This window comes from Capra hircus, chromosome 16 (assembly GCF_001704415.2).
Source record: "Capra hircus breed San Clemente chromosome 16, ASM170441v1, whole genome shotgun sequence".
Classification (NCBI taxonomy): Eukaryota; Metazoa; Chordata; class Mammalia; order Artiodactyla; family Bovidae; genus Capra; species Capra hircus.
In genome coordinates, this window is record NC_030823.1 from 28,615,776 (window position 1) to 28,630,889 (window position 15,114).

The window sequence follows — 15,114 nt, forward strand, 5'->3', positions numbered from 1 at the left end:
AACCATAGCTTTGACTAGACGGACCTTTGTTGATAAAGTAATGTTTCTGCTTTTTAATATGCTATCTAGGTTGGTCACAGCTTGTCCTCCAAGGGGCAAGCATCTTTTAATTTCATGGCTGCAGTCACCATCTGCAGTGATTTTGGAGCACAAAAACAAAGTCTCTCACTGTTTTCATTGTTTCCCCATATATTTGCCAAGAAGTGATGGGACCACACGCCATCTTAGTTTTCTGAATGTTGGGCTTTAAGCCAAGTTCTTCACTGTCCTCTTTCACTTTCATCAAGAGGTTCTTTAGTTCTTTACTTTCATAAGTGTGAAATTTCACCACTTTCATATGGTGAAAATGCCATAAGGGTGGTGTCATCTGCATATCTGAGGCTATTGATATTTCTCCTGGCAATCTTGATTCCAGCTTATGCTTCATCCAGATCTGCATTTCTCATGATGTACTCTGTATATAAGTTAAATAAGTAGGTGACAATATACAGCCTTGACGTACCCCTTTCCCTATCTGGAACCATTCTGTTGTTCCATGTCCAGTTCTAACTGTTGCTTGTTGACCTGCATACAGATTTCTCAGGAGGCAGATCAGGTGGTCTGGGATCACCATCTCTTTAAGAAATTTTCACAGTTTGTTGTGATCTACACAGTCAAAGCCTTTGGTGCCGTCAATAAAGCAAAAATAGATGTTTTTCTGGAACTCTCATGCTTTTCTGATGATCCAGCGCATGTCAGCAATTTGATCTCTGGTTCCTCTGCCTTTTCTAAATCCAGCTTGACCGTCTGGAAGTTCATGGTTCACATATGGTTAAAGCCTGGCTTGGAGAATTTTGAGCATTATTTTGCTACTGTGTGAGATGAGTGTAATTGTGCAGTAGTTTGAACATTCATTGGCATGGCCTTTCTTTGGGATTGGAATGAAAACTGACCTTTTCCAGTCCTGTGGCTACCGCTGAATTTTCCAAATTTGCTGGCATATTGAGTGAAGCACTTTCACAGCATCATCTTTTAGGATTTGCAATAGCTCAACTGGAATTCCATCACCTTCACTATTTTTGTTTGTAGTGATGCTTCCTAAGGCCCACGTGACTTCACATTTCAGGATGTCTGGCTCTAGGTAAATGATCACACCATCACGGTTATCTGGGTTGTGAAGATGCTTTTTTGTATCGTTCTTCTGTGTATTCTTGCCACCTCCTAATATCTTCTGCTTCTGTTAGGTCCATACTGTTTCTGTCCTTTGTTGTGCTCATCTTTGCATGAAATGTTCCCTTGGTATCTCTAATTTTCTTGAAGAGATCTCTAGTCTTTCCCATTCTATTGTTTTCCTCTATTTCTTTGCATTGATTACTAAGGAAGGCTTTCTTATCTCTCCTTGCTGTTCTTGGAACTCTACATTCAGTTGGGTATATCTTTCCTTTTCTCCTTTGCCTTTAGCTTCTCTTCTTTTCTCAGCTATTTGTAAGGCCTCATCAGACAACCATTTTGCCTTTTTACATTTCTTTTTCTTGGGGATGGTCTTGATTACTGCCTCCTGTATGTCACGAACCTCTGTCCATAGTTCTTTAGGCACTCTGTGTATCAGCGTTAATCCCTTGAATCTATTTGTCACTTCCACTGTACACTCTTAAGGTATTTGATTTAGGTCATGCCTGAATGGTCTAGTGGTTTTCCCTACTTTTTTCAATTTAAGTCTGTATCTGGCAATAAGGAGTTCATGATCTGAGCCTCAGTCAGCTCCCGGTCTTGTTTTTGCTGACTGTATAGAGCTTCTCTATCTTTGGCTGCAAACAATATAATCAATCTGATTTTGGTATTGACCATTTGGTGATGTCCATGTGTAGACAGGACAGAGGGTCTAAGACATCTAACCATGCCTCCCATGAGATTACGAATGTATCTCATCCAGGTATGCAGACCTTCATAAATATTTTAACTCCTTCCTAACAGATTTCCCCACTAAACACAGTCTTCCCTTTCCTTGCAGCATGATTATGAAGTCTACACCAGCTTCCTACTGATGAGAATTAAGAATACTATGTTTGAAGGATAACTAGTTTTTACTCCATACCAAAAGGAACACACGACTAGTAATCCTGTTAAGCATAAAGGGGAGAAATTTAATTCAACTTGATAAATATGAAATCAAAAGTTACCTTCAGTCCCTCTAGTTCATTCTCCAGTTGCTTAGAATAGTGCTCACTCTGTTCACGCAATTTCCTGTCTTTAGATGCTTCAGCAGCCACAGCTTCTGTACGAACTTCCAGCTTTTAAAGGAAAATGAAAAAAGCCGATTTCATGATTATAATTGTTTCTCTAATAAAATGTTTTCCCCACGAGAATTTACCTTGCAATACGGAGATAACTCAAATGTTGAAATTCATGTTAAATAACATTACCAAACTAAAAAAACCACTTTTTTCAAAAATTAAATGAAATATATATTATTTCACTAGTCTGAAAAAGCAGCTTTAATCACTACCCCATGGCCACTACAAAATTTGCCTGACTACTAACCTCTTTTTTGGCTCTTTCTGTTCTGCGCAGTTCTTGCCTTAAGCTTTCAACTTTTTGCATCACCAGGTCCACCTCTTCTTCCTTATCTCGGACATGGCGAGCAAGTTTCTGTTTTTGGGTGTGCAATTCTGTTAGCCGCTCATTGATCTCCATGAATTCCTGCATGGCCAGTTTCCTCTGACAGTGTGCGTCTTTCAGCTCTTTGGATTGGTTTTTTAATCGCTCACTAGCCTGGACTAGTTCCTACAGTTTTGTAAAAAGAATATAAGTTACCAATTCTGCAACCTAGGGACCAAATTTGGCCATCAAATTAGCTATCATGAAGCCAAGAAGAGCCAAAATTATTCACCTTGGAATAAAATTAAAAGAAATGAATTACTTTTGAACAGATACTAGTAGCATGGTGCTCTGTTCGTATTCTCAATTTCTTATGCTAACATTCTAACTGCAAAGATTTAACCTGATTTACCTTAGTTTCAATAAATAAATAAAATGGTACAGAAATAAAAGATACAATGGTCAAAATAAAGATTTTGTGAAATGTAATGGCTATCTGTAAGGTTTAAAAAATTATATCAAATGATTACAAATGATAAAAACAAGGGTTATATTTGATGTGGGGGACTAACTCTTGGGCCAGCAGCAAAGAGAAAAGCTAAACTCTCTAATTAAACTGAGAAACTTAGAAGGGGCTAAAATAGACTTGGGTCAGTAGAATCACTTGCCTCCCAACAAAAAGAAATGCAAATCTTCTTTGAGGAAAAGTGTCTCAATGAAATCTAGGGTATTTTTTTTTAAGAGCATACAAATATGAGCTCACAACCATAGATTACCCAAACACCCAAAGGGCAAACAACTATAAGCAAACATTACAAACAATGAAAATAAACCCCAATATATTTGGATATTAGAATTATCAGATACTAATATATTGCTATATATAAAATGAAGAAATGAAAGGAAATTATAAAAACATGAGAATGACAAAAGACTAAAATGATCAGGCAAAAAGACTATTGAAGTTGTTTATAAAACAATTTTATAGAGCATTTAGAAGTGAAAAAAGTAAGAGGTTATAATCACAAATCTAGAAGAAATCGAAAAAGGTAAAAGGATGCAATGAAACATTTTATGCCAATAAACTTTTCAACTTGTGAAATGAACAAATTCCTACAAAACTATATTTATCAAAACTGTTTCAAGAAGAAATAGAATGCTTGAATAGTTCTATAACAATTAAAGTAACCAAACCAATAGCTAACAAAATTTCCTCATCCCCCGCCCCCCCAGCTGAAAGAAATCTCCAGGCTCAGATGGTTTTACAGATGATTCCCAGTGTTTCAAGGAACAAAATGTTTCTCTTATACAAATTTTTCTAGAGAACAGAAAAAGAGGCAGTGCTACTCAGTGAATTCTATGAGACCAGTATAATCTTTATATATAAAATTTTTAAAAATATGATTTGTTTTCTTATTTGAAAACAAATTTAAAAATCCTAAAAAAAATGACATTAGCAAATAAGTTTAGTGATACATAAAGTGGATAAACATGAACTCTGGAACTCAACTCCCTGTGTTGAAATTCCAGTTTCCCCACTTTCTATCTCTATGATCTTGAACAAATGTACTTAGCTTGTTTGTGTGGGATCTCACCATTTATATAAATACTATAACTACTGCTGCTGCTGCTGCTGCTGCTACTATTACCAATACCTAAATCATAGGGTTCTGTAAAAGATTAAATGATCTAATGTATATATAAAGCACTTAATACAGTGCTATTAAAACAGATACAACATAACTGCTACCTGTATTATCATATTAATATTTAGCAGACAATATATGGGTAATATAGTTTTAACCCAGAAAAGCAAAAATGTTTTAACATTAGAAAAAGTCTATAAACATAAGTCAGAAAACCAATTGATTAAAGGAGAACAATTATATAATTCCATCAATGGGTATTAACAAATTCCTAGAAATCTGTTGCAGTACTGTGCAAAAAAAGAACATTTAATAAATTCAATACCCATTTTGATGAAAATGATTAGCAAAATAAGAAGATAACTTTCACCAAAAACTTAGAGAAAACATTATTATTAATGATAAAATAGTAAAGGTATTTTTGTGAAATCAGGAATAAGACAGTGATGGCTGCTATCATCACCTCTATTGAATGTCATATTTGAGGTCCTAGCTTATACAGTAAGACAAGGAAAGAAAAAACAGTAAACAAATGAACAAAATTGTCATTATTTTATAACACTTTAAAGAGTCTCAAATATATTACTACAATAAGAGTTTAGGAATGTTGCTAGGACAGAATCAGTAAGAAAGTAAATTTTTAAATGTACAATTTACTGGGGACTTCAACGGTGGCTCAGATGGTGAAGACTCTGCCTGTAATGCAGGAGACCCAGGTTTGATCCCTGCATCAGGAAGATTCCTGGAGAAGGGCATGGCAACCCAATCCAGTATTCTTGCCTGGAAAATCCCATGGACAGAGGAGCTTGACGGAGTGCAGTCCATGGGGTTGCAAAGAGTTGGACATGACGGAGCAACTAACACTTTCTTTTCACAATTTAATATATGAAAACTTAGGATAATAAATTTAAGGAGAGGCAAACAAGACCTGCATAGAACTTTATGGTGAAACATTTTAAAATATTTTAAAGATACACAGATATACAACGTTTGTGGATAAAATAATTTTATGTTTTTGTACAGTTAGGCCTTTCTAAGCAAATTTTACTGAAACTTAGGACATGAACAAGTCTTTATGACTAATTTAGACAGTGAGAAAACTGCAAAGAGATTCAACTCCTGGGCTGAGGTGTTTACATTTCAAGGAGGGGCTGAGAGAGAGATAAGAGCTAGAACCAAGGAGACACCCTCTTTTTAGAGCTGGAGAGTCGGACTTATCTTTTCACTGGAGTGACTCATTTATATTTCAAAGGGTCCTAGATTCTTTTCTTTAGGTTTCCAAGGAGACCCTCAAAAAGGTGGGTAGAGATAGAGGGCAAGCAGGAAGCATCTGCCTCTCTCTGTATAAACACCCTCATTCAGTTTTTTGGGACTCCTTCTCCTTGAGTTTTCTTTCTGAATGCAAATGGTAATAATCTTGCCTTGCTCTTGAAATCCTGTGAGCATATAGAGTGATATTAATAAATAATGGATAAGAACTTAAAGACTCAATATTATAATGATGTCAATTCTCCTGAAATTGCTCTATATAGATTTGATGCAATTTTAAACAAAATCCCATCACAGTCTTCAAGGACTAGAGAGTTGAATGAATGGAAATTTAATATACGAGAGAGGTGATACTGCACATCACTGAGGGAAGGAGGGCCTATTTAACAAATGAACAGCTGGCTAGCTATATGGGAAAAAGTGAAATTGGATCCTTACCTCATATGATACACAAAAATAAATTGCTGATGCATTAAAAACTTACATATGAAGACCAAACTTATAAAAGGTCATGATAAAAATTTAGGAGAATTGTTTTTTTACCTCAGACTTCTTAAGCCAGCAAATGCAATAATCATAAAAATAAAGATTGATGAATTTGGCTACTTAAAGACTAAAAACTTTTTGCTATTCAAAGGGTCCTATAAAGAAAATGAAAAGACAAGCCACTAGCTGGGAGACATCTGTAACATATATAATCGACAAAAGATTAGCATGCCAGAGAATTTCAAGAATTCTTACAGACCAATAAGGAAAAGACAAACAACCCAACAGAAAAATGTATGAAGGATATTAAAAAGTATTTCACAAAATAAGAAATAAAAATGATAAAAGGATATGTGTGGAGTTATTCAACCTTGTTAGTAATTAAAGAATGCAAATTAAGGCCATACTAAAATATCATTTTAGACCTAAAATGTCAATTTAGATTAGGTTTTTCAAGAATAACATTTCTAATATGAGGCAATGCTGAATATAAAAATTCTTATGCACTACTGGTGGGAGTATAAATTGGTACAACTAGTGGAAATGATTTGACATTATCATAAAAAATAGAATATTCACATTGCCTATGACCCAATTATTCTATTTGTGTTTGTGTGTGTGTCTGTGTGTGTATTTGGATATATGTTCAAGAATGTTCACAGCAGCATCATTTATAGTAGTTATCAATTATAAGCAACCTAAATGTCTGCAAACAAAAAATTAGACAAGTAAATTGTGGGTTTTGAAATAATGGTGTATATAGCAACTAAGTAAATGATCAACAGTTATATTGATGAATTATACTATTTTATAAGCTTGAAAACAAGCAACACTAATATACTGTTTTGAGATACACTAATATGTGATACAAATTTTTTAACTAATAGAATGATTAACATAAAATTCAAAACATTGCCAGGGAAGTGGAGAGAAAAGGAAGGAAATGACTACCCAGGGCTATGCCATAAAATAGGTAATGGTCTATTTCTTAAGCTAGATGTTAGGTTCATCTATTATTTATATCAAAACTTATATAATGTTATATAACATTATAACTTTATATATATGCATATTTATGTATATTTACATATATAATGTTACATTTATTTTGTATATGCCTGAAATGAAAAAAATCTTAAAAAGAATATCTGCTGCCTGTAGGGTATCAGACAACTCATTTAAAATTCTTTATCAATACATACTTCATTTTAGCACTACCCTCTTCTCAGAATATACTAAAGGATTTTTAATATCAAAACTTATTAAAAATTGACAAAGTAACCATAAATCTAGATATCAGATGCTCATCCTTATTATGTTAACTAAGTTTGGCTGAGTAATCCTACCTTTAAACACACAGTAATAACCACTAATAAAATAATATTATTAAAACAAATAGGACCTCTGCTATAAATTACAATTATTATTAAATTGACCATAAAAATATGTGAATTTGTACCAGACACTGTTTGAAAGTGATTCAAGAAAAACATAAAAATATACTAATGCAATTCACTTTGACCTTCCTGGCTTTCTCTGTTAATCTTTTTGACTAGCTTCATCAGCAAAAGGTTATTTGTTTTATTTTTAATTATCTCCATTTCTTTATGGGCAGCAAGACTTATGTCTTCCCCAGAAGTACTTTCTCTATATTATCAATGAATTATATACAACATCATTGAATACAATTTATACTATGTCATAAGCCACTCATTTCTTTTTTGTGTTGGCTTGTATTAGTTTCAACATTTTAAAATTTGTTAATGAAAGGCAAAATACACACAGTGTGTCATTTAATTATATTTCTCTAGTGTTCAAATATTATATACTCTATTGGATAGTGTTACAGTGTCCTAGCTATTAATAAATTTTGTAGATGTTTATAGTAATACTTATATGATCACAAAGTTCTTACAAAAATAACTTTAGCTTATTCATCCATGCTTTGAAAGATAAACTGACACCTAAAAAAATGATTAAAGAATTAAAGAAATCTTCTGTCACAATCTTTTAGGAATGTCCATAAGCAAGTCACAGTGAAAATACACCTATATTTTTCATTTTTCCATAGACACTAAGTTGATTTTTACTATTCTCTCATTTCCTCATGATATTTCTTTTTCAGTAACATTTACTTTTAATCAAGTCCTTTGATTACTAACTTTCCAAAAGAACAATAGATTCTGCACTTAGAAGCCTCAGGAATATAAAGGTTTCTTCGCAATTGCCATTCACAAAATGTCATACACCAAAATATTTCTTAAGTTTTTAAACCAATATTTTACAGATAAAATATAATTATTGTAATTCATTATGAATGCTTTCGGTATACAAAGTAAACAAGATTAAGAATTCAGAAAAGACGTTAACAGTATGTCTATTTATTTTTACCTTATTTAATTCTTCCCTTTCTTGTTGTAATGTCTTGATTTGTTTTTCATAAGCCTTGATTTGTCTAAAAGCATCATCTAATTCTCGCCTCACAGAATTAGCTTCTTCAAGTTGCTGTTCCAAGTGACTTGATTCTGAAAATAGGAGACAATGTTTCATTTACTATTTGCTTAAAGACAAACACTCAACACCAACCATTTACAATAAATCTTCAAAAACTATCACTGAGTTGCTTTAAATCAAGTAAATTAAGTATCTTGAAATTGGTATTTAGCTTACGGACACCACAGGTCACTGACTCATGACAATTAAATGCTTATCAGTTCACTGTAAAGATGGTGAGTAGGTAATGCCAGTGTGAAGAGTAAATTTCATGTGCAAAGATTTTGCACAAAATTTATGTGCAAAAATATCTTACAGATTTATTAGAAAAAAAGGCCATACTTTCAAAAAATAGTAACTTCAGAACCAATTAAAAACTTAAAACTTACAAAAAAGAACACAATCAATCAAACAAAACAGGTACATTTTCCTCTACTATTAGTTAGCATTCCTCTGTTGATAATCCTCAAATTACTGCATGATGCTTCAAATTCTAATGCTCCAAATCACCCTGTTTGGTTTCACTAGTGGTGAAAGAATAAACTCTGATTTCTACAAGTAAATATTTGAAATAGGCTCAGGGAATTGAGTAACTTGCCTAACGTGACATTGCTAAATGAGGATCACAGGCAACTACAGCCCACCAATCTTACATCAACCCTCCAACTAAAAAGGTAATGCGATTATAAATATTTAACCATTATCAGTTCAAAAGAGTTATTTTAAAAACAAAATTATTAATGTTAACATATGCTTACATAAAATTTAATTAAGTTGATATAAAATATCCCTGGCATTAAAAGTAAATTAGCAAATCAAAGAATTAAAGCCAGTGAAAACAGAAATATTAGCACATTCATTGTTAACTTTGTTCTAGATATTTTCTATTCTTTACAACCTTGTTACTTTGAGTGTCAACTCCATATAAGTAGTGTTAGCATCATCTGGGAGCCTTAGAAATGCAGAATCTCAGGCCCCACATCAAACCTACTGAATCAGAATCTATATTTAACAAGATTCCCAGGTGGCTCATTTGCAACTTAAAGGTCAGAAACAAATGCACAAAGCATTGCACATTGTTGAGTTTGATGTTTTCAATAAATGAAGAAGTGTTTATAATACATTAATCCTGTTGAAGAGCATTTCATTTGCATAAAAGTCCTGAAGTCAAGAAGTCAGCTAAATGTATTCACAAATTACAAACTAACTGGTTCTAGATTCCTTAGATTTATTAAAAGCCTATCTATATTAGGTATTATGAAGTCTAAATACATTTATAGATAGCACAGTTTTTAGCAATTTTGAAAATATCTGCAAAGTTACATTTAATTATTTTCATTTTGTCTTAATAGTATACAATAAGAAATGTTTTCCTTGAAGAACAATAGAAAATATCAATGGATGTTTAACCTTAAGGATCACAGATTTATATTCAGAAAATTACATTTTATCATTTTTTAAAATTTCAGCAGTTCATGTGGGAATTTTTTGTTTATACTAATTTCTTTCAAACATCTTTTTTTGTTATTTTAAGTTTTCAGCATTTTTAGAATTTTAACAATTTCTGAAGTAGGTATCAATTTAGTTATTTCTAATAACTTGGAGTCACAATTTAGTATGTGACAGCTGATTTCTGTCATTTTCGGTGTCATTTTAATAAAATTTTATGGGTAAGCTATATCAATCTAGAGTAGAAGCATGGTACATTTAGTAATGCCTTCTGAGAATGCTCACTTCTTTCTTCTATCTTGAAAAGCTCTTCCCTAGCATGCTAAAATCTTTTGCAAATTATTGAGTCATTCATTTATCAAAACTGCTCTTCGTTAGAAACAAAAAAAAAATCAGTATTTCATAAAATGTCTGTATCATATAACCTTTACAGCAAAATGTATTAAATGTGACCATTTCAATACTCTTTAAGGATATTTTTATTGTTTTATTTCAATACAGGTTAAATTTTAGTTTTATCCCAGCCATTTCATGTTAGAAGCTTTACAATGAAGTTGTTAAGGAGATATACAAAATACATGTCAAATTTTCATGATTCCTATTTCAGATACTTCAGAAATGCCTAAAGAATTAAAAATATTCATTTAAATATCAGATAAATTATGAGAAGTACATAAGGAAATGTACTGGATAAAGAAGTTGGAGAAGACAAACCTACCCAATTATTTATAAAATTCTCTAATATGGAGAGAAGTACAGTACCTGTAATTTGGAATACACGGAATTTTATATTGCCCCAAAGGGGAAAAAAAAAAATCAAGAAAAGTCCAGAATATACTGAACTTTGGCCAACTATTGTAAAATGGCTCAGGCAGAAGGACCTTCTCTTGCACTACAACAAAGAGCTCATTCAATTAAAATTTTGAAAGCAATCCTTAAAGATTAACAAAACTATGTATTAAATATATGTCAGCTTGATTTAGTTAAAACATTTAGATGAAATTGTTTAAAATCCGTTTTAGTGAATAAAGAGAAAAGCAATACTAGGGGAGTGAGATTAGCTCATACCAACCAAAAGGCTCTTAATTCACTGCTGCGAGTAGAATCCTGAAACTCAAGGATTAAATGAGGGCAAAATACACAGCAACTTTCTTTGCACTGTGTAGTATATCTCAATATAAAATATGGTCTCTGTCTTAAAGGAGATAGGAAGACAAGAGTAACACTCTTTAACAAGCAGAAAGTCAAATACAAATTGTGGGGCCAGTTATATGGATGACAGAATTAGGAGAAAGGCATGACTAAGGCATTGCTGGCGGACTACAGTACAATGGGGTCGCAAAGGGTCGGACACCACCAAGCAACTGAGCACACACAAAGTAGCGCTCACGGAGGAACACTGATAGTCTGCAGAGGGGCTCAAACTGGAGGCAGACGAAGGCGGGCAGAACAAAGCACCTCTTTCTGATACGTAAAAGCAGTGTCACAGCTTTTCCATTGTGGTCTTAACTGGTAACTCTTCTGATGTGAAGAGATTTTACTTCTAGACCACGATGAAGGAAAAGAGTCCCATATTATCTTCCCCTCCATTCACTATTTTTCTCCTGAACTTACACAATGTAGGACAGTATGTACATGTATGTGTGTGTGTGTGTGTGTGTGTGTGTGTGTGAGAGAGAGAGAGAGACAGAGAGAGAGAGACAGAGAGGGAGAGAGAGAGAGAAAGAAGGAGAAAATGGATACAGGGAGCCAGAGGAAGGGCAAAGGTGTTTTAGAGTTGGAGACCCAGACAGTAGTACACAAGCAGAGGCAGCTGCACATACCACCAACTTTGAGGCAATAAAAAGAACGGGGACATAAAGCACATTATAGGTCACAACAGATGTTTCATTTAGAAAACATACCTTTATTTTTCATATAAAAATATTAAATGAAAATATGAATTTTTATTTGTCTGTATATGGTCAATATATATTGTGTGTCTGTTACATGGTATCAGGAAACTCTGTCTAATGAAGAGTTTGGAGTGCAATGAGGAAAGCAAATATAAAAAAAATTGCAAATAATTATAAGTGTATTCAATTTCTTTAGGAGTTTTAAAATATTGGGTAACACTGCCATGGGGAAAAAAAGAGAAAAACATTAATATTGATTAAAGATCTTGCTCATGAGAAACACTGGGCTGGAAGAAGCACAAGCTGGAATCAAGACTGCCAGGAGAAATATCAATAACCTCAGATGTGCAGATGACAACACCCTTATGGCAGAAAGTGAAGAGGAACTAAAAAGCCTCTTGATAAAAGTGAAAGAGGAGAGTGAAAAAGTTGGCTTAAAGCTCAACATTCAGGAAACGAAGATTATGGCATCTGGTCCCATCACTTCATGGGAAACAGATGGGGAAACAGTGGAAACAGTGTCAGACGTTATTTTGGGGGGCTCCAAAATCACTGCAGATGGTGATTGCAGACATGAAATTAAAAGACCCTTACTCCTTGGGAGGAAAGTTATGACCAACCTAGATAGCATATTCAAAAGCAGAGACATTACTTTGCCAACAAAGGTCCTTCTAGTTAAGGCTATGGTTTTTCCAGTAGTCATGTATGGATGTGAGAGTTGGACCATGAAGAAAGCTGAGCGCCGAAGAATTAATGCTTTTGAACTGTGGTGTTGGAGAAGACTCTTGAGAGTCCCTTGGACTGCAAGGAGATCCAACCAGTCCATCCTAGAGGAGATCAGTCCTGGGATTTCTTTGGAAGGACTGATGCTGAAGCTGAAACTCCAGTACTTTGGCCACCTCATGGGAAGAGTTGACTCATTGGAAAAGACTCTGATGCTGGGAGGGATTGGCGGCAGGAGGAGAAGGGGACGACAGGGGATGAGATGGCTGGATGGCATCACGGACTCGAGGGACGTGAGTCTGAGTGAACTCTGGGAGTTGGTGATGGACAGGGAGCCCTGGCGTGCTGCAATTCATGGGGTCGCAAAGAGTTGGACACAACTGAACAACTGAACTGAACTGAACTGAAAGATCTTGCTTATGAGGTATGTAGAGACACAAGAGATTGAAGGTGACCTGGATACTTATTTTCCTTTCAAGCCAGGACTAAAGCCTCAAGGACTATTCATCAGATAGGTCCTTAGGGGCGCACTTGTTTTATCTCTTGCTCTTTTGATCAACAAACTGTTTAAGACAGCTTGGATACAATTATGAATGAAACAGATCTAACCTCAATTTTACCACTATGCCTCTAGTATCTAGTCTAATTCTTGGTACACAGAAGCAACTCAACATGTATGTCTACGGACTGAATTAAGAAAGAATAAATGTTTCTGGTAAGAATGTGTATGGCAATTCCTAAAAAATCAAACACAGAATTATCATATAATTCAGGAATTCCGCTTATTATACACCCAAAAAAGACTTTGTGCAGATATTTGCACACTCATCTTCACAGCAGTATAATTCACAACAAACACAAGATGGAAGCATCCCAAGGGTCCATCAGTAAATAGATGGATCAATGAAATGTGGTATATACATACTGTGGAATATCGTATTAAGGGAGGAAATTTTGACACATGCTGTAACATGGATAAATCTGGAATATAATACACTAAGTGAAATAAGTCAGTCACAAAAGGACAAATATTTGATGATTCCATTTATATGAGGTTCCCAAAGTAGTCAAATTCAAAGGAACAGAAAGTAGAATGGTGGATGCCAGGTATTAGTGGGTGGGAGGAACAGGAGTTACTGTTTAATGGATAAAGTGTTTCAGTTTGAGATAATGGAAGGTTTTGGAGATGGATGGTGTGGATGGTTGCACAGCATTGTGAATGTGCTTAATGTTACTGAACTGTACATTTAAAAATGGTTAAGATGGCCATTTTTATGTTATGTATTTTCTTACCACCACCAAAAAAAGAATGTTCAGTTGCCCAGTCGCATCCGACCCTTTGTGACTCTATGGACTGTAGCCCATGGGATTTTCCAGGCAAGAGTACTCGAGTGGATTGCCATTTCCTTCTCCCAAAAGGTTTAAAAAAATGAATGAATGATATTTCAGAGATGGAATAAAATTGAGAGTATCACTGAGACTGACACATGATCAAGAAATAAGTGCTTGGAAAGGAAGAATACTAAAAGGGATATAGCCTTTTTCATAGATTATATTCCAAAATAATGAGAATAGTCCTATAAGCACTGAACTTAAAGAGAAGGTAGGAGTAAAGGAAGGACATTATTCAACTAATAATTTAACGGCCATCAATTTCCCCAATTGGGTAATTCCAGGGACCATTTATTTGCATGTAAGGGATACAAGCATGTTGGGAATTGCCTACAATGCAGGAACACACATCAGGAAGTGCTCAGAAATTTCCAAGAATGAGATTTCATTTCATTTATTCACTCAGTCATCAACACGTATTGATTTAGGGATTTTTATGTGCCAAGCACTATTACAGGCACTTCAATATATCAAAGAATACAATACTCAAAGTCACTGTTTTCAAGGAGCTTACAGTCTAGTAGTGAGGTGAGGGAAGTAACGCAATATACAAATTTTTTAAAAATTGGTGGTGGTGAAGTTTCACAGTGTGTCAGGACACTGAAACTACACAGTGCTAAGTTCTCTGGCTTTTCCTTTTGGTTCTTATTTCATAGACTCGGAGCTGAAGAAACCAGCAACCCAGAAATTCTAACAGAAACAGAGAATAAAGGCCCAAACAAAGGTTACTCTTTATAGCCAAAGAACCAAGTAAGGGGCAAAATAGCAAGACAGAAAAGTTTTAGAAAATAACCACTCTGCTTAAACACAACAGAAAACACTGTGGCCCTATGCCCACCTATGTTATATGTTAGCCAAAGACAAGTGAGGAGCTATATTCCCAATCCAATTTCCAATTGGGTATGTGTCCAAACACACCATGAGGGTAATTAGAGAAGGGAGAGCAGGATTTTTCAACCCCCTTGGCTGGTAACAAGCCTCTTTCCACACAAGTGTCAGTGAAAACTACAGGGGGGAACCAGGACGTCCACCCCTCACCCAGCAGTAATGAGGATCTTCCCCTTCTCCCTACTGGGGCGCCATCAGAAAAGAACTTTCACCACTGCCAGCAGGAATAAGGCCACCCCTATCATAGTATTAGGCAGTGGGCTGGAACCTCCATTCCCTTCCAGGAATAACAAGGA

At 34.6% G+C, this 15,114-nt stretch overlaps 1 protein-coding gene across 1 annotated transcript in view; it reads right to left on the reverse strand.

The window, feature by feature from the left end:
* The window catches only part of CDC42BPA (CDC42 binding protein kinase alpha), a 304,553-nt gene that overhangs the window by 100,430 nt on the left and 189,009 nt on the right, over positions 1 to 15,114 (reverse strand). Inside the window, 3 exon segments of the mRNA XM_005690541.3 lie at positions 2,160 to 2,270; positions 2,521 to 2,763; positions 8,370 to 8,503. Of these exon segments, the coding sequence (XP_005690598.2) occupies positions 2,160 to 2,270; positions 2,521 to 2,763; positions 8,370 to 8,503 (488 nt within the window).